At 43.8% G+C, this 21,916-nt stretch overlaps 2 protein-coding genes across 5 annotated transcripts in view; one reads left to right on the top strand and one right to left on the bottom strand.

Annotated features, from left to right (window-relative positions):
* The first annotated feature begins 739 nt into the window (after positions 1–739).
* MKRN2OS (MKRN2 opposite strand) lies at positions 740–8,061 on the top strand. The gene is made up of 4 exons (XM_032262286.1): positions 740–1,355; positions 4,518–4,567; positions 5,680–5,842; positions 6,885–8,061. Exons 1-4 carry the CDS (start codon positions 1,138–1,140, stop codon positions 7,123–7,125), a joined length of 672 nt encoding a protein of 223 aa, XP_032118177.1. The 5' UTR covers positions 740–1,137; the 3' UTR covers positions 7,126–8,061.
* Positions 8,062–13,821: 5,760 nt separating this feature from the next.
* TSEN2 (tRNA splicing endonuclease subunit 2) overlaps positions 13,822–21,916 on the bottom strand; it is a 49,511-nt gene continuing 41,416 nt past the window's right edge. For all 4 annotated transcript variants that reach the window (XM_032262278.1, XM_032262280.1, XM_032262281.1 and 1 more), the window contains 4 exons: positions 18,453–18,489; positions 17,825–17,936; positions 15,700–15,789; positions 13,822–14,701 (listed from right to left, as the gene is read on the bottom strand). In XM_032262278.1, the coding sequence (XP_032118169.1) occupies positions 14,642–14,701; positions 15,700–15,789; positions 17,825–17,936; positions 18,453–18,489 (299 nt within the window). In that variant the 3' untranslated portion in view covers positions 13,822–14,641. The remainder of the gene's footprint in view (positions 14,702–15,699; positions 15,790–17,824; positions 17,937–18,452; positions 18,490–21,916) is intronic.

Below are 21,916 nucleotides of genomic sequence, written 5' to 3'. Positions count from 1 at the left end.
ATATATCCTGTATACCCCTTAAATATATACACCTATTATGTACCCACAAAAATTAAAAAAAATCTTAAATTATTTTAGAATTGAAAAGTTATCTAGTGCATATAATAAAATGCACGGCATGATGCTTTTTCACAAGTAGAATACTCCCATATTATTAACACCCAGATAAGGAGTCACAACAGCCCTGGAGCCCAGAAACCCCTTCTGCCCTCTCCCAAATCAGTAGCCTCCTCCTGTTATCACTATCCTTATTTCTAACTGGGCTATTAATTTTTTTATAAAAACCCCAGAACATTTTGGATGTTAATTTTTTTTATAAGCAAGATTACTTTTACAATACAAAATGTAAAAAAAAATAGCCTTAAATTAAGGATTTATTTATGCAACAACAAAATGATCTGATCAAATTCTGGGAACACAAAAATAAAGGTTTCCAGTTCCAAGAAGCTCACAGACTAACAGGAGAAACAAAACTAAACGATTAAATAACAGTTCTAGGCTGGGCACGGTGGCTCATGCCTCTAATTCCAGCACTCCGGGAGGATGAGGCGGGTTGATTACTTGAGCTCAGGAGGTGGACTCCAGCCTGGCCAACATGGTGAAACCCCCCATCTCTACCAAAAAATACAACAGTTAGCTGGGTATGGTGCCTCTGTAGCCCCAGCTACTTGGGGAGGCTGATGTGGGAGAATCACTTGAACCTGGGGGTGGAAGTTGCAGTAAGCCAAGATTGTGCCACTGCACCCCAGCCTGGGTGACGGAGTGAGACCCTATCTCTAAATAAATAAATAAAAGTTTTGATAGAAATATGAATCCAGCGCTGCCACTGCAAGGGAGGGCTAAGGGGAGCTGAGAAAGATTTCATGGAAAAGTGTGGCTTTAAAGGATGAATAGAAGCTGGCAGTCATCCGTTACCATAAACAATGGAAATAAACAAACAGAAACTAGCTCTTTAAGAAACAGTCTACAGGGAGGGCTGGCTACTGGTTAATCCTACCTGGTTTGGCTTCTGAAGCCATCAGTCAAGATGACATCACCATTGATCAGGTTTCTCAGGGCGGTGTGCATTTGCCAGGTGTGTAATGAGGAAAAGGAAGTCTCCGGAATCCTCCCCTGGCGTCCCAGGAGGCGAAAGCTATGCACTGCACAGAGGCTGGGAAGGCTTTAATTAAATTCAACCACTGTGAGAAATACATCTACAGCTTCAGGGTGCCCCAGTGCTGCCCCCTCTGCCAGCAAGACCTGGGCTCGAGGAAGCTGGAGGAAGCACCTATTAGCATCGCTAATCCATTCACTAATGGACATCAGGAAAAATGTTCATTCCTCCTCAGACCAACTCAGGGGACGTTTCTTAGGTACAGTGTTTTTTAAAGTGTTAAATTGCATTGTGCAAACTTGTCCTTCTGTTTTAGTCACTAAAACTTCCTTTTCTTAATATATAATGTGTGAGGTTTCGTGGACATTTTTTTTGGTGCTTTCGCGTTAAATCCTGAGATGCAGGCCTACTGGCTTCATAAAAATAGATGGTGTGCATGCGTGCCTACAGTGGTAAGTGCAAGAATATATGTGGAGGCCGGGCGCGGTGGCTCAAGCCTGTAATCCCAGCACTTTGGGAGGCCGAGGCGGGTGGATCACGAGGTCAAGAGATCGAGACCATCCTGGTCAACATGGTGAAACCCCGTCTCTACTAAAAATACAAAAAATTAGCTGGGCATGGTGGCGCATGCCTGTAGTCCCAGCTGCTCAGGAGGCTGAGGCAGGAGAATTGCCTGAACCCAGGAGGCGGAGGTTGCGGTGAGCCGAGATCGCGCCATTGCACTCCAGCCTGGGTAACAAGAGCGAAACTCCGTCTCAAAAAAAAAAAAAAAAAAAAAAAAAAAGAATATATGTGGAATATATGAAGAATAAACCTGCTCACACAATTTTCAGAGAGAAAAATGTGTGCTCAGAGGCTAAGTGGGAAAATGACCCAGCAGCTAATCTTATCTAAATAATACCTTTACTGCCAGTTAGGGTGTAGTTTCAGTGACAAACAGGTACAATGTACAGGGCCTGATGAACTGGCACTTACAGACCGTTTTTTATGGAGGCAAGTTAAACTGAAGACTAGAACTGTTCTGTTTCCATCATAGACACCACCTGGCTTTGATTAAGAACAAATTTAGTTCCTTCTTGCTGAGAGTGCTGGTACAAACAAAAAGAATGAATTCAGAAAGCAAAAGTAGGATCACACCTTTTTTTTTTTTTTTTTTTTCCCCCCTGAGACGGAGTTTCACTCTTGTTGCCCAGGCTGGAGTGTAATGGCATGATCTTGGTTTACTGCAACCTCCGCCTCCTGGGTTCAAGCAATTCTCCTGCCTCAGCCTCCTGAGTAGCTGGGATCCACCACGCCTGTCTAATTTCTGTATTTTTAGTAGAGATGGGATTTCACTATGTTAGCCAGGCTGGTCTCAACCTCCTGACCTCAGGTGACCCGCCCGCCTCAGCCTCCCAGAGTGCTGGGATTACAGACATGAGCCACTGTGCCTGGCCAGGTTTGTATTTTATTGTCCCCATGGAGTTTACCAATAGGATTAGGATCGATCCCATATAAGCCAGGCTTTAGAATAGCATAGGTCATTAAATGTTGGTGTATGCTTTAGGAAGCGTGTTCAGCTCCTGTGTATCATCAGTCTAATACTCCTTAGTCTACCCTCCTAACTCTCCTGTCCCCTCAAGAGTGCTGATTTTGAATAAGAAAATGGGAGTTGACTACTCACCTTCCTGCTTACTAACTTCCTTAAACAATTTCCTTCTGGTCCCTATGAGGATGAAGTGAACCAAAGTCTGTAAAAGATTTTGGTCATAATGTTTGGTGCTAAACAGACAGCATCCCTGGGCCTTGCTCAGGGAGGCAGCCAATGCAGATAGGGCATTACAGGGTCTGGCATCATAAAGCCCCTGATTCCTAACCTGGCTCTTCTAACCGGTTCCAGGAGTCTGGTTCCTTATCTGTAAAACAAAGATTAAAATTAAAATTGTTAATCTTTTTTTTTTTTTTTTTTTTGAGACAGGGTCTCACTCTGTTGCTTAGGCTGGAGTGCAGTGGTGCAATCTCTGCTCACTGCTACCTCTGCCTCCTGGGCTTAAGGGATTCTCATGTCTCAGCCACCCGAGTAGCTGGGATTACAGGTCCCTCCACCGCACTCAGATAATTATTTTATTTTTTAGTAGAGACGAGGTATCACAATGTTGTCTAGGCTGGTCTTCAACTCCCGGCTTCATATGCCCACCTCAGCATCCCAAAGTGCTGGGATTACAGGCATGAGCCACTGTGCCCAGCCTAATTTTTAATCTTAAACATTAAATATTTAATTTCAATAAAAATATTGAAAATGATTCTATCACCTGTTTCCTGGGGGCAACTTCACAGCCCTGAACAGCAGGTACAGCTAGAACTGGGTTTGTTTCAAGAAAATGTTTTGCTGATAACAGGGAAGGCTATTTGAACTTAACTTAAATGGTAGGTGCATAGGAGGTTTAGCAATAGGGTATATAAGCCTGTCTCAAGCTTCAGTTATGTTTCACCAACATGCTCCTTCCCATCCTATTCTTTTTATGTTCACTTCAGACTCTAACTACAAAGCCTGGCAGAAGCTTCATGTGAACCTAATCAGAATCATGAAGCCCAAACTGTTTTGGGGTTTTGTTTTTTTAGAGTCAGGGTCTCTCTATGTTGCTGAGGCTGGAGTGCAGTGGTACAATCATAGCTCACTGTAGCCTTGAACCCATGGGCTCAAGTGATCCTCCCAGCTCAGCCTCCCAAGTAGCTGGGACTACAGACAACAGCCACCATGTCTGGCTCTCCCCCTACTTTTTTGTTTTTGAGACAGTCTTACTCTGTTGCCTAGGTTGGAGTGCAGTGGCACAATCTCCTCTTATTGCAATCTCTGTCTCACGAGTTCAAGTGATTCTCATGCCTCAGCCTCCCAAGTAGCTGGGATGCATGCCCCACCATGCCCAGCTAATTTTTGTATTTTTAGTAGAAACAGGGTTTCATCGTGTTGGCCAGGCTGGTCTTGAACTCCTGGCCTCAATGGATCCTCCCACCTTAGCATCCCAAAGTGCTGGGATTACAGGCATGAGCCACTGCACCCAGCCAGCTCTCCTCCTTATTTTCTTGGACTGTCTCTCGCTCTATCACCCAGGGTGGAGTGCAGTGGTGCAATCTCGGCTTACTGCAACCTCCACCTCCCGGGTTCAAGTGATCCTTGTGCCTGAGCCTTCCGAGTAGCTGGGATCACAGGCACACACCAACATGCCCAGCTAATTTTTGTATTTTTAGTAGAAACAGAGTCTCACCATGTTGACCAGGATGGTCTCGAACAGCTGGCCTCAAGTGATCCGCCTGCCTTGGCCTCCCAAAGTGCTGGGATTACAGGTTTGAGCCACTGTGCCTGGCCTCCTCCTACTTTAAATGCCAATTCTTCATGCCAAACACATGCAAACCAGAAAAAAACAAACCTTGTTTCTTTCAGGGAGTATGATGGAAGGTCTAATCTTCACGTTGGAATAACTAACACAAATGGTAAGTGCGGTTTCATAGCTTAAAACCCAATACCCAGTAAAAGGAAAGTAGTATTTGTAGAGAAGATTCGATTATGGCAGCATCTAATGAGTGATTCCATTGTTCCCTGGGTTCTCGTACTCTACCATGAGGTGTGCACTGCCCCCAAATGAGAAATATTTGACTTTATGGCAAATTATTACTACTAACAATATGAAATATTTGAAAGCTCTTTAATATTAGTTTTCTCAGTGAAGAGCCTCACAAACCTGTACGTTTTTAAAAGAGGAAGAAATAGATGTCCAGTGAGGCTGAGTTGCCCAAGACCTCACATCTTGTATCCGAACCAGAATCTGGGAACAGGCCCTCTGATTTCCAATCCTTCATATGCTCAGCCAGCTACCACTGGGTCCCCACACTCCAGGGACTTCAGGAGTAAAGTAGGGTGTGGTGGGGCCTGCAGTGTTTTTGTTTTTTTAAAGAAAGTGAAGATTAAACAAAACAGTTCCTTTGGCCACCTATAGCTCTGAGGGCAGTGTGCAACTCTTCAGCCAGTAGCTTTCTTGTCTGCAGGAAAAGGGTCTGGGTGGAGCCACCTGCAGGATGTGTAGCCCGGGCATGGTGAAGTCTGATAACAGCCTTACCCGCTGAGCAAAGAGAAATTGACACTGTGGTCAGAAACCCAGACCAGTTCTGAACTCAGTTACCCACAAGAACAGTCATACTTACCACTCATCTTTATCAGGTGGTAATTTATTCCTGATTTAAGGAAATAAGATTGAACCATTAGTAAATAGAGAACTTCAATAAAAATATTGGAGATGATGATCCTGGTGACTATTACTATCTCCGCTTCCTGGGAGCAACTTCACAGCCCTGAACTGCAGGTAGAGCTAGAACTGGGGTTCTCTCATGCAAATGCTTTGCTGATAACAGGAAGGCTACATACACCCGCTCCCTGACTCTAGGCAAATCTAAATCTTATTAGGTGGATGGAAGGAGATTCTAGAACCTCCCGCCTAGGTTTATATTACGTAAAGTTACCATGTGGCTACTGTCATTTTCTGATGTCCCTTTTTCACAGAGGTGTGTGTTTCCTTAAGGCTCCACATGACTTTGGTTTTTGTTTGTAGGGGTTGTGTATAATTACAGTGCACATGGTGTCCAGCGAGATGGCGCAGGGTGGGAGCAGAGCATAAGCATCCCATTACTGCAGCCCAACATGTATGGAATGATGGAGCAATGGGACAAGTACCTGGAAGACTTCTCCACCTCGGGGGCCTGGTTGCCTCACAGGTACATGGCTGCAAAGGGCGACCCTCGCTGGCACTCACATGTTATTCAACTGGGATCTCCGTATGGCCTCAGCTCACAGAGGACTCGGCAGCATTTAGCTTCATGTTGAGTTCACATGGAGATATTAGCATCTCTAACAAAATTGAAACAGAAGTTGAACTACCTTAGGTTTTCTGCAGGTGGGTCAGCATACACATATAACAAAATCACAGCACTGTAAGAGGTAAAAGGACTAGAACCTGTATTCGGTTATTTTAGTTATGTGACAAGTTATTTTTCACACATATACAGCAAGTCACGATATTATATTTCGGTAAAACAAAAATTTTAAAAACCAATGTTCAGGCCGGGCACAGTGGCTCATGCCTATAATCCCAGCACTTTGGGAGGCTGAGGCAGGTGGATCACCTGCGGTCATAAGTTTGAGACCAGCCTGGCCAACATGGTAAAACTCCATCTCTACTAAAAATACAAAAATTAGCCAGGCATGGTGGCAGACACCTGTAGTCCTTACTTGGGAGGCTACTTAGGAGCTTAGGCAGGAGAACTGCTTGAACCCAGGAGATGGAGGTTGTAGTGAGCCAAGATCGTGCCATTGTACTCCTGCCTGCCTAACAGTGAGGCTCTGACTCCAAAAAAGAAAAAAAACAAAAAACCAAAAAAACAATGCTCAAAATTTAAAAATACTTGTTTCTATTTTGTAATTTTAGCAATTTCAACTTAATTTCTCAATTCCTCTCTCCCAACATTTCAGAAGATGTCTTTTTGTAGAGATGGGGTTTCACCATGTTGGCCTGGCCAGTATCGAACTCCTGACCTCAGGTGATCCTCCCACCTTGGCCTCCCAAAGTGCTGGGATTATAGGTGTGAGCCTCTGCGCCTGGCCTGAATTGCACATCTTGAAGCTTCTTAACCACATGAGCCAGCACACTCAGAAGCCCTGCTCACTGAGGCACCTAATTTCAGTTAGGAAAGGCCTTTGTTATCTTCATGGCCTGTTCCTGAGCAGACTTTTCCTCCCAATGCCTTTGTTCTCTTCAAGGTATGAAGAAGACCACTACAACTGCTACACTTACACACTCTTGTTCATTAACTGCGTTCTGATGGCAGAAGGTAGAGAGCAACTGGACAAGAGTGAATTTACAGAGAAGTACGTGGTCCCTCGGACAAGGCTGGCATCCAAATACATCACACTCTACCGAGCAATACAGGAGCATGGCTTCTATGTCACTGACCGTCCCCAGCAGGAGGCACAAGCCCCTGAGGGCAGCGGTTTGTGCTGAGAGCTACGTAAGTGCAGTCCGGACAATGGGGGTAGGGAGCTTGCTACCTTTCATCAGTACTATGGATTTCTAAATGCATTTAACTGTGGTCAATAAAAACTTGTATGGGTTGGGCCCTGTGTCTCACACCTGTAATCCCAGTACTTCGGGAGGCCGAGGCAGGCAGGTCGTCTGAGGTCGGGAGTTTGAGACCAGTCTGGCCAAAATGGTGAAACCCCATCTCTACTAAAAATATAAAAATTAGCCAGGCGTGGTGGCAGGTGCCTGTAATCCCAGCTACTTGGGAGGCTGAGGCACAAGAATCGCTTGAACCCAGGAGGCAGAGGTTGTAGTGAGCCAAGATCGCAGCACTGCACTTCAGCTTGGACGACAGAGCGAGATTCCATCTCAAGAAAAAAAAAGTGCATAGTAAGCTCATGATAGTGAACAATAGTAAAACAAAACAAAACCAAAAACCCCCTCAGAATCTAAATCAGGAAATGGTTACTCCTTTTAAATGAACTCTTCAGGGTCTATTTGCACAAACAGGCCTGGCAATGCCTCAAATCAGTAAAATTCCAGCCTGTGTCCTTTTCATTTGGCCTGACCCAACACATGGAGGTTCAGGAGTTGGGTTTGCCGCCACAAAGTACTTCCTATGCCCACTGGAAAGGCAGAGTTCAGAAAGGACACGAAGACAGGGCTATCTTCTTTCCCTGATAGCTTCAGGAGGAGTCTGGGGAAACTGGGATCAGTAACTGTGGGGATTTTGAACAAGTATGTTGGAGTTTGTGTACCGAAAGAATCATCGAACTTCAAAACGCCAACATGCAAAACATTCCCGAATTCCTCTTTGGAAACTTCTTCCAGAACTCATTTTTTGACTAAATGTGATGTATTACTTTACTTAATCTTATTCCCCAGCCTTGGTACCAACTGATATCTAATTTCCAAAAATCAAAAACCCATCTTAAAGGCAACAATAACTGCCTCATGTTAAAATAACTTAGGGGGACGCCATTACACCAAGATGGATCCAACACCCAGTTCCAAATTAAACTAAATGAAACTTAAGCTCAGCCAATCCTAAATGGCCAACTGAGCATTAGTTACACAATCAGATACTTGCCACTGGAATAACCTAAATAAGGCAACATCTCAAACTTCAACCAACTTCTCACCTGTGCTTCCTCAAATGCCCTCTAAAAGCCTCCCTTCACACTCTTTCCAGGAAGCCCGAGCCACTTCAGTTTTGGTACAGCTTGATTCATGAATGGCTGTTTGCTCAAACACACTCTTTAGATTTTAATGTGCTTTATCCTTTAACATTAGGAATAAAGATCATCAGAAAACTTGCTACAGATCCTTAAAGCTTGTTTCCAAAGAGGCATTCGGTCCATTTTTCAGCGCAGTTAACTTCAGTGGGAAAGAATGCATGGCATAGCAACATTTGCATTTACAAGCTCAGGTACTTTCCTTTAAAGAAATACAAAACTGCCCACCCAGAATTTGATACCATTTTAAGCAAAACTGTGACTGGTATTCCATGGTGTTCAAGAAGTCAACAAAACCCCAGACATTAAAGATGAAAGAATTCCAATTTGCTTCCATTCTCTTCACATTTTATACTAGAATTCAGCTTCTTTAGTCTAATTCTTTACCAATTATAACAGCAGCTGCATTTAATGAGTATTCATAAAGGCCTCCAACCAGAAGAAACACTTACTATTCTTCCTTGCCAATCCTCAAGACCATCCTCTGAGGTAGGTCCTAACATGCCTCTTTTACAGATGAAAAGAGAATTTGAGGAAATTATTTGTCCAAAGTCATACAATGGCAAAACTGGGGTTCAAACCAAGGCTTGACTGCAAAAGCTGTGCCCTTAACCCCTGGGCCACACTGCAGAGGTCAAGAGGACAACCCCCCAGCAAATTAGAAGGGACCAACTGTACCTAGTATGTGCAGAAGCTAGGTCAATGCTTTGCCATCATTAGAGAAGAAAAAGGAGAAAATAAGGATTTGTTTTTATCAACATTCAAACATGGAAAGGAGGTAAACAATAAAAGACAGCTAAAATAAATAAGGAATGCCTATATTATGCTAATTTCCCTTAGGGGCTGCACCTCTTTTCTTTTCCATTTATTTATTTTCTTGGAGACAGGGTCTTCCTCTGCTGCCTAGGCTGAAGTCCACAGGCACGACAATGGCTCACTGCAGCCTCAACTCCCTGGGTTCAGGCAATTCTCCTACCTCAGCCTTCCTGGTAGCTGGGACTACAGGTGCATGCTATCACACCCAGCTAATTTTTAAAAAATTATTTATAGAGACAGGGTCTCACTATGTTGTCCAGGTTGGTCTCTAGTGATCCCCCTACTTCAGCCTCCCAAAGTGCTGGGATTCTCACCCCTTTTCAAGGAAAGCTTTAGATCTCCTATTTTAGGGGGTGCTCTCCAATCTGGGGGTGACATTGGCAAAAGCTGGCCTCATACTTCTTCTCTCTCAATTTTCTGCAGGCTATGAATTCCCTCCTTTTTTTTTTTTTTTTTTTTGAATCATTTTTTCTCTTGCTGCCCAGGCTGGAGTGCAGTGGCAAGATCTACACTCCACTCCCAGGGGCTGGCCCCATGCCTTCTAGGGATGACTGTCCAATTCTTGCCCCTAGGCTCCTCAGAAGACAGGATGGAGCTGATTTAGCTTGCTCCAAGACGGAGCAGCGCCAGCACACAGGCCTTCAATAAATCTCTTGCCTCATTCCACATTTTGTGCACAATGTCTGTATTTGTCATCAGGTGGGTGGGCCGATCTTCAAAAAGCACATTTCTGTTCTCAACCCACATTTAGCTCTGAATATAAAGCAAACTGACATGGGTCTCCTCAGTCTCTTGCCAGTTTAGTGTAGTTGTTCCTTTCAGGAAGGGGACACTGTTATGCATCACGTTTGTTTGTTTTTTTTTTTTTTTGAGATTAGGTCTCACTCTGTCACCCAGGCTGGAGTGCAGTGGGGTGATCTTGGCTCACTGCAGCACCAACCTTCCAGGCTCAAGCGATCTTTCTGCCTCAGCTTCCCAAGTAGCTGCGACTACAAGTGCGTGCCACCATGCCTATTTATTTATTTATTTAGTAGAGACAGTTTCCCTATGTTGCTAAGGCTGGTCTTGAACTCCTGGGCTCAGGTGATCCTCTCGCCTCTGTCTCCCAAAGTGCCAGGATTATAGTGATTTTTGAGCTCTCCTTTACCCACACAACCACACAATGAGGTAAACATCATTAGCCACATGCCAGACATAAGAAAACTGAGGTTATGAAGGGCAAGTAGATTGCCCAAGGCGCCCCACCACAGGGAAGCAGAGCTGAGATTTGAAGTTTCTTTCTAGAAGGTTCACTTTACTACCGTTTTCAGAATTATCTTTGGGCAATTAAAAGCCAAGTACCACACACTGCACCAAGGTGGTTCTTACCCTTGCATCCATAGGTGGTTGTCATAGAATCTTTCTGATGCTGTTTCCAAAATCATAGGCACAACCGGTAAGTAAGGGGGCTTCAGGCTGCACCCCAACCCTGTGTGGGAGCACAAAGCTGGCCCTGCCTGATGTCGTGGGTGACCTTCCTTGTTCACCACCACCACCAGACAACAGGGCTGTATTTCTGACTACATGTAATTTTTAGAATAGTGTCTTTTCAGCTGAGATAGCAATCTCCGGTCAAGTCCTCAACGTGCATGACTGGTAGTGATGCACGCCCACCATCTCTGAGCTTCAAACACTTCTCTGTGGGTCCCTCCTGAATTCCCAAGGCTGCTGCCGGGATAAATACACAGGCATCTGCCCCATCTCAACTCCCACTCTCCAAATGTTCTGAATGTTTGCTATCATGGTTTGCAAAATATTTTACCCCATATTGGCTATCCAAATTAAATACAGCAAATATGTAAGGGCTTGCGGCAAAGTTGTATTCAAGTATTATCTGGACCAGATAAAAGGATGTAGCTCAAACTATCACCTTAGCTGATCACCCGATGTTTGTTTAGTCTGTGGTGTATTATCATATTGTCTTCCCCAGTTTACTATGTGAAAATGTCTCCAAAGGAAAAGGCCCATGAAACAAGGTAACTTTTAGAGGCCTAGGATATCCCATTAGGAAAAAATCGGGGGTGGGGGCTGAGCGAAGTGGCTCACGCCTGTAATCCCAGCACTTTAGGAAGCCCAGATGGGTGGATCACCTGAGGTCAGGAGTTCAAGACCACCCTGGCCAGCATGGTGAAACCCCATCTTACTGAAAATTCAAAATTTAGCCAGCCATGGCGGCACATGCCTGTAATCCAAGCTACTTGGGAGGCTGAGGCAGAAGCAGCACTGGAACCTGGGAGGCAGAGGTTGCAGTGAGCCGAGATCATACCACTGCACTCCAGCCTGCCTGGACGACAGAGTGAGACTCATCTCACAAAAAAAAAAGGAAGTGATAAAGTATACTGAGAAAGGTAGACACTGAAGATAAAATCCTTGCCCAGCATGTGTCCACCTTTTGTGTGTCTAATGTTTTGCACTGGGTGACAAGACTTGTGGAAATACTGTTGGTTCCAGAAGGTTTCATGGCGTTCTTGAGCACGGTGTACTAAAGCTAGTGAAATTCTTGTGCTGAGGATGCCTGGCCAGTCGGCCTGATGCCACTGAGACAAGGCTGATGTGGCAGAAGGTTTTGAACACCACTGGAGAGCTGAAAGAGTGGCGGAGGAGAGAGATGATTTGGGGAAGGATTCTAGCTAATTTAAAAGCAAGTCTGGAAAGATCAAGAGATAACCACCTAAACCTGATTATTTTGACGAGTATGAGCGAAGCAATTTCTGCTCTAGGTGAGGCTGTACCATCTCCACAGTGAATTACGGGAAAACTCCTGCAGGTGGTTTTAAGCACAGAGCAAATTTCTAATCTTGATGAACCTGTTTTTGGCTTAAAGCAAAAAGAAATGCTATCCTGTACATTTCAGAAGAAAATGTGTCAGGACATAAAACCTCCAAAGATAAGTGAATACTGCTGTTAACTGGAAATTGTGACAGTAATGTTAAACGAAACCCTTGCTAATGTATCATTCCAGAACCCAGAGGCCCCTGGGTGATGCTGAAGACTGCTCAGCCTGCTCTATGGTGTCCAAGCTGTATACGTAAAGAAAAGTATTTCATACAGACTTCCTTGACTAAAGATGATCCTTCTGGGGGAGGAAGGCAGCAAATCACACTGCCACATGTGTACCTATGCAACAATCTTGCATGTTCTTCACATGTACCTCAAAACCTAAAATGCAATTAAAAAAAAAAAAAGATGATCCTTCTGGACATTCTTCTAGAGATTTCAGTTGCAAATAATATTGGTGTGGTCTTTTGGCTTTTCAATACCACATCACCGCAACCTGCATGCCCAGGAGTCACCACAAACTTCGTGGCATATTAGTTGATGATAAAGTATCTGATGTAGGTTGCTGATATTTAATGGAAGAGTTTTTGTTTGTTTGTTTGTTTACCATAAAGAAGTGTCACCACAAATATGAATGAAATAAGAAAGAAAAGGTCCCTGATATTTTTTTGCTGACTTTCAAGGTTTTGAGAAAATGACTCAAAGCAAAAAATCTTTGGCCTCACGGTAAGCAAGACAGACAGTAAAAATGTTGGACTACAGCCTCACTAATGAGGAGCTGCTTAGACACTCTTTCTACTAAGAAACACTTCCAACTGATGGTTACTTCTGGGGAGCAGGGGAGCAAGGAGCTCCATAATTTGAACAAAATGTTAACTCCCCCCGCCCTTGCTCCTAGAACTAAGAACACCTTTTAAAATAAATTTCTTTTTTTGAGACGGAGCCTCACTCTGTCACTCAGAATGGAGCACAGTGGCATGATCATGGCTCACTGGAACCTCTAATTCCTGGTCTCATGTGATCCTCTCAGCTCAGCCTCCTGAGTAGCAGGTATTACAAGCCCATGTCACCACACCTTTTGATGCCTTTGAAATCTAGATCATGCAGAAATAATGAGTTTGTTGTAAAGATGGCAGGATTGTGGCATGAACAGAAGCACCAAATTAAAAATAACTTCAAGCGGAATCTTATGTTGCCAGGATTTCTAAGACCACAGGTCAAGGGAATGCGAAGAGATGCCCATTTTGCTTTTTTCCATCTCATAGCTTCCAGAGATGGTTCCATCCACTTCTGGAGTCTTGAATGCCAAGAAGACTGTCCACCAGTTTCTGGAGTTTAGACACTGAATGAATCTCAGACACCTCTCTCTCTCAGGCTTTCACTGGCTCACTCTAGCTCTCTTCCCTCTACCACCAAAGAGTAACTATCCCCCTTTCAATTTTTCCATTCCCCTCCACCTTTTTTTTTTTTTGAGACAGGGCCTTGCTCTATCACTCAGGCTGGATTGTGGTAGCACGACCTCTGCTCGCTACAGCCTCTGCCTCCTGGGCTCAATTGATCCTCCCACTTTATCCTCCTGAGTAGCTGGGATTACAGGCATGTGCCACGGCGCTCAGCTAATTTTTGTTGGTAGAGAGGAGGTTTCACCATGTTGCCGAGGCTGGTCTTGAGCTCCTAGGCTCAAACGATCTGTGCACCTTGGCCTCCTACAGCCTCCCAAGTGCTGGGATTATAGGTACGAGTCACTGTACCCAGCCACCCATTTCCCTCCTCTTGCCACCAAATGCCCTTAGATAACTTAAGTCTTCACGACTTTCTCACCAATTAAAAAAAGGCTTTATTACATTTTGCTAAGTGTAAATTGCTTTCCTTATGTCTCCAAACATTATTTAACCACTCATTTTTATAACAAGTTCAGTGAAGATATTATCTAATATTGTACACTATTGTTGTGTTCTGTACATAAGCATGCCTACCATTGAGTTCATTTGAGAATTACATAATCAGGTAACTGATGTCTTAAAGGCTTTGTGATACAGAAATCCTTGGTAGGTACTGAAGGGACTTTTCAATGTTTTGAGCTATTGTTTAAAGTTCTTGGATAAGCTGAGACACACAACTATTCTTTCCATTTAAAATAATGGAACATAGATCCATGTAATTGCTAAATCTGCTAATACTCTTCCAAGGACAGCTTAGATGTAGGTAACAACAGATGCCTCTGTATGAAAGTGCTTCATAAACCATACTGTATAAATGTAAACTACCACCATTTTCAGGTAAAATCAGAGAACAAATGTCCCTGTTGTTGGAAGAGTTCTCAGGACTCATCTAGCCCAACCTCCTCAGTCACCGGATGAGGGCACAGACTGAGGCCAGAGGCACGAGGCTCAGGGTTGGAGAGTTAGAGGCCAACGCAAGGACAGAACCTGCAGTCCCAGCACAGGGATCCTTCTCCTCCCCCGTGTAATTTATCTTGAAAAACACTGATAGTTTTCTGGTGCTGGGAGCACCATGCCCTTTAAAACTTATAAATTAATGGATGATTAAGTAAACTTTTTACCTAGCCCTCAACAAATAGTTGTTGGTGAAATTAGAAATTTGAATTTCTAATTTCAAAGGTTGAATTGTTAAAGTTCATCTTGGTCACTCCTCTCTCGTGAAGAAACCCATCGACTCAGAATCACCTCCTGCAACCAATCAAAAGACAATTACTTAAAACAGAAATGTAAGACCATTCCAGGTAGTTGATACCACAGCTACATTTCACAAACAGCTGTCTAGATAATGATGATACTGTTCCCATCTTTGTAACAGAAACATCTGGAAAAAATGAATCTAACAATATAAACCTTACAAGCAAATAGCATCTACTTTCACCAGGCAGATTTTAAAAGCTAAGCTTGCCTTTGCTGTGGTGTTCTACCAGCACATTTCAGGAACAGGTGGGCTGGATAAAAGATAGGATTTTACATTAGAGCTAGGTCTGTGATGGCGTTGCTGTAACTGGGCCAGCTACTGAGAAGGGAGAAATGAGGTTGATCAGCATTTTATGAAAAGCTAGCCTAGTGGAGATAAGTGTGACCAACTGAAGGGAGGAGGTGCTGGCGCCTTCCGGCCGGTCTGCAGGACACAGGGTGGTGTGAAAAGAAGAAAGGGTGATGTGTACAAGAGAGGATGACAACAATGACAAAGTGGATGTGGGGAGGAGCTAATAGCAATGTTAAGGCTCCACACACAGAGGGAGGGAACACAGAAACATGGACACACTAGACAACTTGGCAAGACCAGAGAGAAACCAGCCAAGACAACAGGAGGTGCCTTAGTTCAATACAGACGCCTAGAAGTAGAAGCGAGTCAATGGGGAGACCTCCGGTCTCTGGGAATGAGACCTGTGAGAGGTCCTGGCCTGACCAGGAGGTCACAGGCCATCTATGAGAGAGCAGTTTCAGCTGAGTGATGAGGACATCACAGGTAAAGAAGTGGGGAATCAGGGAATAGTGGAAGTCAGCATAGATTTCATGTCCAGTGGGTTCAGTGGGGAAAAGGTGACAGACTTTAAGAGCCTAAGAAGGCTCTCTATTACCAAGGCAAGACTATATTCATTTATTTGCTCGGGACCACATGTTCCAGATACACCATGATGCATAGAATCTTTGGGATGACACGGATTTCTCTGTTTACCTACCTGAACTTTAATTCTTTTCATACATTCTGGTGACTCCATTTCCTTGTCAGTCATAGTAGAGGGTTTAATCAAATAGCACAGCATAAGTTCCTGTTGAGAAATGAAAAACCACTTCGGTATCCTACAAAATAATAGTACAAATGTGGGTGCATCAGCAGGAAATGCAGGTAGTCTCCAGTCCTTCTCACTGTGCACTCCTGGAATCACCAAAAGTGAAAATTCACAGAGCACATCGGTGTCCTCCTGGGGACATCATAATTGGGATTTACATTTTGACTAGGTACCTGCCATTTAGCAATCACCAAACATGGCAAGAGGTAAAAGCATATTCATCCATCATAAACACAGCATTAAGAATACAAATATAAGGCCGGGCGCAGTGGCTCAAGCCTGTAATCCCAGCACTTTGGGAGGCCGAGGCGGGTGGATCACGAGGTCAAGAGATCAAGACCATCCTGGTCAACACGGTGAAACCCCGTCTCTACTAAAAATACAAAAAATTAGCTGGGCATGGTGGCGCGTGCCTGTAATCCCAGCTACTCAGGAGGCTGAGGCAGGAGAATTGCCTGAACCCGGGAGGCGGAGGTTGTGGTGAGCCGAGATCGTGCCATTGCACTCCAGCCTGGGTAACAAGAGCGAAACTCTGTCCCCCCCAAAAAAAGAATACAAATATAGTAAGTTCTCACTTAAGGTCCTTGATAGGTTCTTAGAAACTGACTTTAAGCAAAACGATGTTGATATGGGTTGGCTGTGCCCCCACCCAAATCTCATCTTGAACTGTAGTTCCCACAATGCCCACCACGTGTCATGGGAGGGACCTTGCGGGAAGTGATTAGATTATGGGGGCAGTCCCCATGCTGTTCTGGTGATAGTGAGTTCTCATGAGATCTGATGGTTTTATAAGGGGCTTCCTCCTTCACTCATCTCTCATTCTCGCTCCTGCCACCTTATGAAGAGGTGCCTTCCACCATGATTTTAAGTTTACTGAGGCCTCCCCAGCCATGCAGAACTGTGAGTCAATTAAACCTCTTTTTTTAAATAAATTACCCAGTCTTAAGTATTTCTTTATAGCAGCATGAGAATGGACTAACACAGTACAGCAGGGCTTCAAATAAACTTCAATGTTGTTTTCTTATAATGATGATAAGAAAAAATGGTTTTGTTATATGGCATTCGCGTAAAGATTGCAGTTTCCAAGAACATATCAGCAATGTTAAGTGAGGACATATTAAGTATATGCTATGAGTCCCCTAAAGTGGGCATAAAAATACTGGAAACAGTATAGGCTCCCTAATTTTCTACAGGACCAAGCTAAAGCCTAGGCAACCTAACCTGCTCTCAAGGGCAGTCATCTGCAGCCTGGCAGGACCCGCTGACCTCAGTCCCACCTCACTCCAGCAGCATGAGGACGAAGTTGGAGGGTATCTACAATTTGTTCTCAGCCAGCAAATTACTGAGGAATGAGAACACACACAGCTTTCCTTCCTGATAGTCCTTGGGTAAACTGAGTCCCTCCTCTCTCTGATGGCAACAGGAAGGATACAGTGAAACACAAGCTGGAGAGCCAGAGAACTGTGAGTTTGGATCCCGAGTCTGCACATGAGCTGTGTCATCTTGGATTAGTCATTCAATGGCTCTAACCTTGGTTTCTCATACTCAGGAAGAGAGTAACAACAGGGTGGGAAAGTGCTTAGCAATCAATACCAAGTCCCTTCCTCTCTAAGAGATCTGCAAACTTTCACTGTTTTGACTCCTTTGTGAATACGTGTGTAAGTGAATGTTATGCTGCAGTATAAACCAGGCCACATAGCAACAATATCCCTGGGAAGAGAGGCAATGCCTATCTGGATCAGATCGCCACAGGAAGCTTCAAAGCTCAGTCACTGGAGCTCAGCAGCAGTTGGGAAGGAGGGGACAATAAAATGTAACATGAGAGGAGGACAACTTCTAGCGCCATAAGGGAAGGGTACAAATGACCCCAAATCTTCTAGCATGTCACTGGCAGGAATGTTATGAAGTTTCTACAAATAACTTTTTTGATTCTACATTTAAGAAAAACAAACAAACAAAAACAAAATTGAGCCATTTAAGTGACACTCCAATGGCAAAGCTGATGTTATGTTACCTTGGAGACATTAACGGAAACTCTGCTCAAGGCAGCCAGGGACTTCCAACTGAACGGCCTGCGGAGAGAGCCTTCAAAATGGTCATCAACTAGCTCAGTAATGACAGAATAACTGAAAAACACAGAAAAAGCATTTTAAAAGCATGAAACAAACCTGTTTAAAAAGAATTTGTCCTACCAAGAACAAAAATACAGAAAATACAATTTACATCATCTGATTCTAAATTCCCCTATACTGCTATTGAGAAAATATTAATGAAAAATTCATACTTTAAGTTACAAACTTTCAGGCTGATTCCAACACTTACAGGAAAAAACGATTATTTTTCCCAATAGGAAAGCTGTAAATTCAAACAACTGTTTAGACACTAACTGATGAACAATTATGATGAACAATTATGGCACAGATTAACTCAATGTTTAACACTAGAACACATATGATCATAAACTACTTATCATCCTATATATAGCACAGACATTAGTGTGTAAGGCATGAACAGACAGCAGCTATTCTTATCAGGCCAGGGAGAACATGACTTTTGTTCCTATGGTACCAAAAAATTAAATTAGAGTCCAGAAATTCCTGTGTCCCTTTAACCCATTAATTTATTTAAAAATCACTCCAAACCTTGCATGGTAAAATGGAGGGCCTTTCCGATATAGCACTGCAAAGAAGAAAGAGAAAAAACAAGTATAACCACTCAAAATGACAAGAGAGGAGTAAGACTCAATAAAAAGCTGGTTTTATTAATTTTTTTCTTCTCCAAAAGGAGGCAAATATTCAATTACCTATATGCAGATAGATAATCTGCAATATGCCTTGTGGTCTATTTTTTCAGACAGGGTCTTGTTCTGTCAGCCAGACTAGAGTACAGTGTCACGATCATGGCTCACTGCAGACTTGGCCTCTTGGGCTTAAGTGATACTCCCCACGCAGCCTCCTGAGTAGCCTGGACTACAGGCATGCACCACCACGCCCAGCTAATTTAAAAATTTTTGTAGTGATAGGGTCCCACTAAGTGCCCAAGCTGGTTTTAAATTCCAGGGCTTGAGTGATCCTCCTGCCTCAGCCTCCCAAAGTGCTGGGATTATAGGTGTGAGTCACCACACCTAGCCCCTGTCATCTATTTTAAAAATTCAAACTATCTTTTTTTTTTTTTTAAAGATGGGGTTTCACCATGATGGCCAGGCTGGTCTTGAACTCCTGACCTCAGGTGATCCACCCACCTCGGCCTCCCAAAGTGCTAGGATTACAGGCATGAGCCACAGCGCCCGGCCAAAATTCAACCTATCTTTTCCCAGAAACAAAGTGCAATTCATAAAGAAATCTGTTGTCAAGACCCTAACATCTCATCCTACCCCACAAATAAACTCCAAAGTCAAAGTACAGGCAATCTTGCCTTACCTCTTGTCTTATATGCTCCAGACTAAGTGTGAATCATATCAGGAGTGTAAAATTCATAGATTGTGGATTAATATCTCGTTATTCATTTCAGATCAATGTAATGCAAAGTGTCTGACTCAGTACTCTGGCCGACTGTGATAGGGGTTGGTACAAGAGAGGAGTAAGACTCATGTCTATTTTTAAGAAATTCAAAGTCAAGTGACGGAAGTCATAACCATACATGCCATTCAAGTATCAGTCTACTCTACTATTGAGGACCTTAAGGAGATGGGGGAATTCAGTCTGTGGAGGTCAAGAGCCACTTGGTGAGGGAGCATGGGCCCAGGGACTCTGCCACATAGACACATAGAATCTGGCAGAGAGCCCCTCAGAGGCACATGGTCTGTGGCAGGGACTGGCTAACTGTTCACAAACTCCACTTATTTCTCCCCCAGGTATGTGGCCAGACCACAGCTCTCAGTCTCTTGTACAGTTAGGTATGGCCATGTGTTGCGTGACACTTCCAGGCTGACCCGTAAAATCCTCCCTTGTACAAACCCTCCTGGTGCCTCTTCCTTTCTGAAGGTGACCTTGTAAGCTGTGTGCTGAAGACTGGGAGCCACTAGGAAGCAGACTGGGTTCCTAAAGCATCTTTTGGAGTTGATCAGCCCGCCAATCAGAGACACCCGGGTTGGATTTCACATGAACAAAAATGAACTCTATTGTTAAGCCCCTGAGACTTGGGGTTTATATATAACTACAGCTAAGGGAATTGTCATAACTAACACAATTACATTTGTAAGCTGTTAGCTGTCCTTTCCCTTGAGGAACTGGCAGAATTTTCCTTTTTGGACATATCAATCCTGTAACTAATCATGTTTTTCTCTGGCTCAGGAAGCTCAGAGCCAAATTTGTAGCATGATTTTAGTAACTATATAGGACCCCAAGGACGATGCAGTAACCCTTCACTTAGTCTTGTTTTGCATCTATATTTTCCATGGTCACATTTCCTTTCTGTATCTCCTATTTAAGTTATATTTAAAGTACTCGACAAGTCAGCTCAAATTCACTGTGGCACAAATTTAAATAACTATTCAAACATACAATTCTCAACTTTTTGAGATGCAGTATACTGGAAGGAAACCATGCACTGGAACGAAAATGAACTCAGGAGTTTTGTTCCCTGACCAACCTTTGCCTCTTCAAGTTGTGTGCCTTTAGGCAAGTTACTAACTTCTCTGAGCTTCACTTTCCAAAATCCAAAAATGAAGACATCAGGAAATTAAGACCTTTTCTAGTCCTCAAATGGCATTACCTATGATCAAACAGACATTAATCCAATATGCACCTGGAGCATTACAGAGCTTGAAAGCAGCTCATTAGGCAAGTCATTTCTGACGATGGATTCCAACACAGCACAGCTTAGTTTAAGCAAGAACACTGGCAGCAGACAAACCCGAGGTCAAGTCAGCAGTGCCAAGACCACAGGACAACTCTGCATGTCAATTTCCTTATAAAGATGGGGGTTGAGCCACCCAGCACTTTGGGAGGCCAAGGCAGGCAGATTATGAGGTCAGGAGATCGACACCATCCTGGCCAACATGGTAAAACTCTGTATCTAATAAAAATACAAAAATTAGCTGGGCGTGGTGACGCATGCCTGTAATCCCAGCTACTCAGGAAGGTGAGGCACGAGAATTGCTTAAATCCAGGAGGTAGAGGTTGCAGTGAGCTGAGACTGCGGCACTGAGCTCCAGCCTGGTGATGAAGTAAGACTCTGTCTAAAAAAAAAAAAAATGGGTGTTATGGTGAAGGCAGAAGTATTAGCACAGTGTATGGCATATAGTAAGCATCATGAAATTACCTATGCTAGTAACAATTACAATCTACATGGCTTAATGACAAGGATACATTCTAGAACATGAGTCCTTAGGCAATTTCATTGTTGTGTAAACAAGGTAGAGTGTAGCTACACAAACCTAGATGGTACAAAACACACCTAGGCTATGTGGTATCGCCGATTGCTCCTAGGCTACAAACCTGTTCAGCATGTGACTGTGCTGAATCTGTAGACAATTATAACACAATGGTAAGTATCTGTGTATCTAAACACAGACTAAACATAGAAATGGTACAGTAAAAATACAGCATAAAAGATAAAAAACGTACACCTGTATAGGGCACTTATGAATGCAGCCTGCAGGTATGGAAGTTGCTCTGGGTGAGTGAGTGGTAAGTGAATGTGAAGGTTTAGGACAGTACTGTGTGCTACTGTACACTTTATAAGCACTGCACACTTAGGCTGCACTAAATTTATTAAAAAACTTTTTCTTGCCGGGCGCGGTGGCTCAAGCCTGTAATCCCAGCACTTTGGGAGGCCGAGGCAGGTGGATCACGCGGTCAAGAGATCGAGACCATCCTGGTCAACATGGTGAAACCCCGTCTCTACTAAAAATACAAAAAATTAGCTGGGCATGGTGGTGCGTGCCTGTAATCCCAGCTACTCAGGAGGCTGAGGCAGGAGAACTACCTGAACCCAGGAGGCGGAGGTTGCGGTGAGCCGAGATCGCGCCATTGCACTCCAGCCTGGGTAACATGAGTGAAACTCCGTCTCAAAAAAAAAAAAAAATTTTTTTTCTTTCAGCCGGGCGCAGTGGCTCATGCCTATAATCCCAGCACTTTGGGAGGCTGCAGCAGGTGAATCACGA

Source organism: Sapajus apella, unplaced genomic scaffold, assembly GCF_009761245.1.
Source record: "Sapajus apella isolate SASKATOON/1434 unplaced genomic scaffold, GSC_monkey_1.0 scaffold128, whole genome shotgun sequence".
Taxonomy (NCBI): Eukaryota; Metazoa; Chordata; class Mammalia; order Primates; family Cebidae; genus Sapajus; species Sapajus apella.
The sequence above is the reverse complement of the archived record's forward strand: the minus strand, read 5'-3'. Positions and strand labels throughout refer to the sequence as shown.

Coding starts and splice junctions, on each gene's coding strand:
- MKRN2OS (XM_032262286.1), top strand. CDS start 1,138: ATGCACTGCACAGAGGCTGGGAAGGCTTTAATTAAATTCAACCACTGT. Junction 1,356..4,517: donor ACTCAGGGGACGTTTCTTAG/GTACAGTGTTTT, acceptor TGTTTCTTTCAG/GGAGTATGATGGAAGGTCTA. Junction 5,843..6,884: donor GGGGCCTGGTTGCCTCACAG/GTACATGGCTGC, acceptor GTTCTCTTCAAG/GTATGAAGAAGACCACTACA.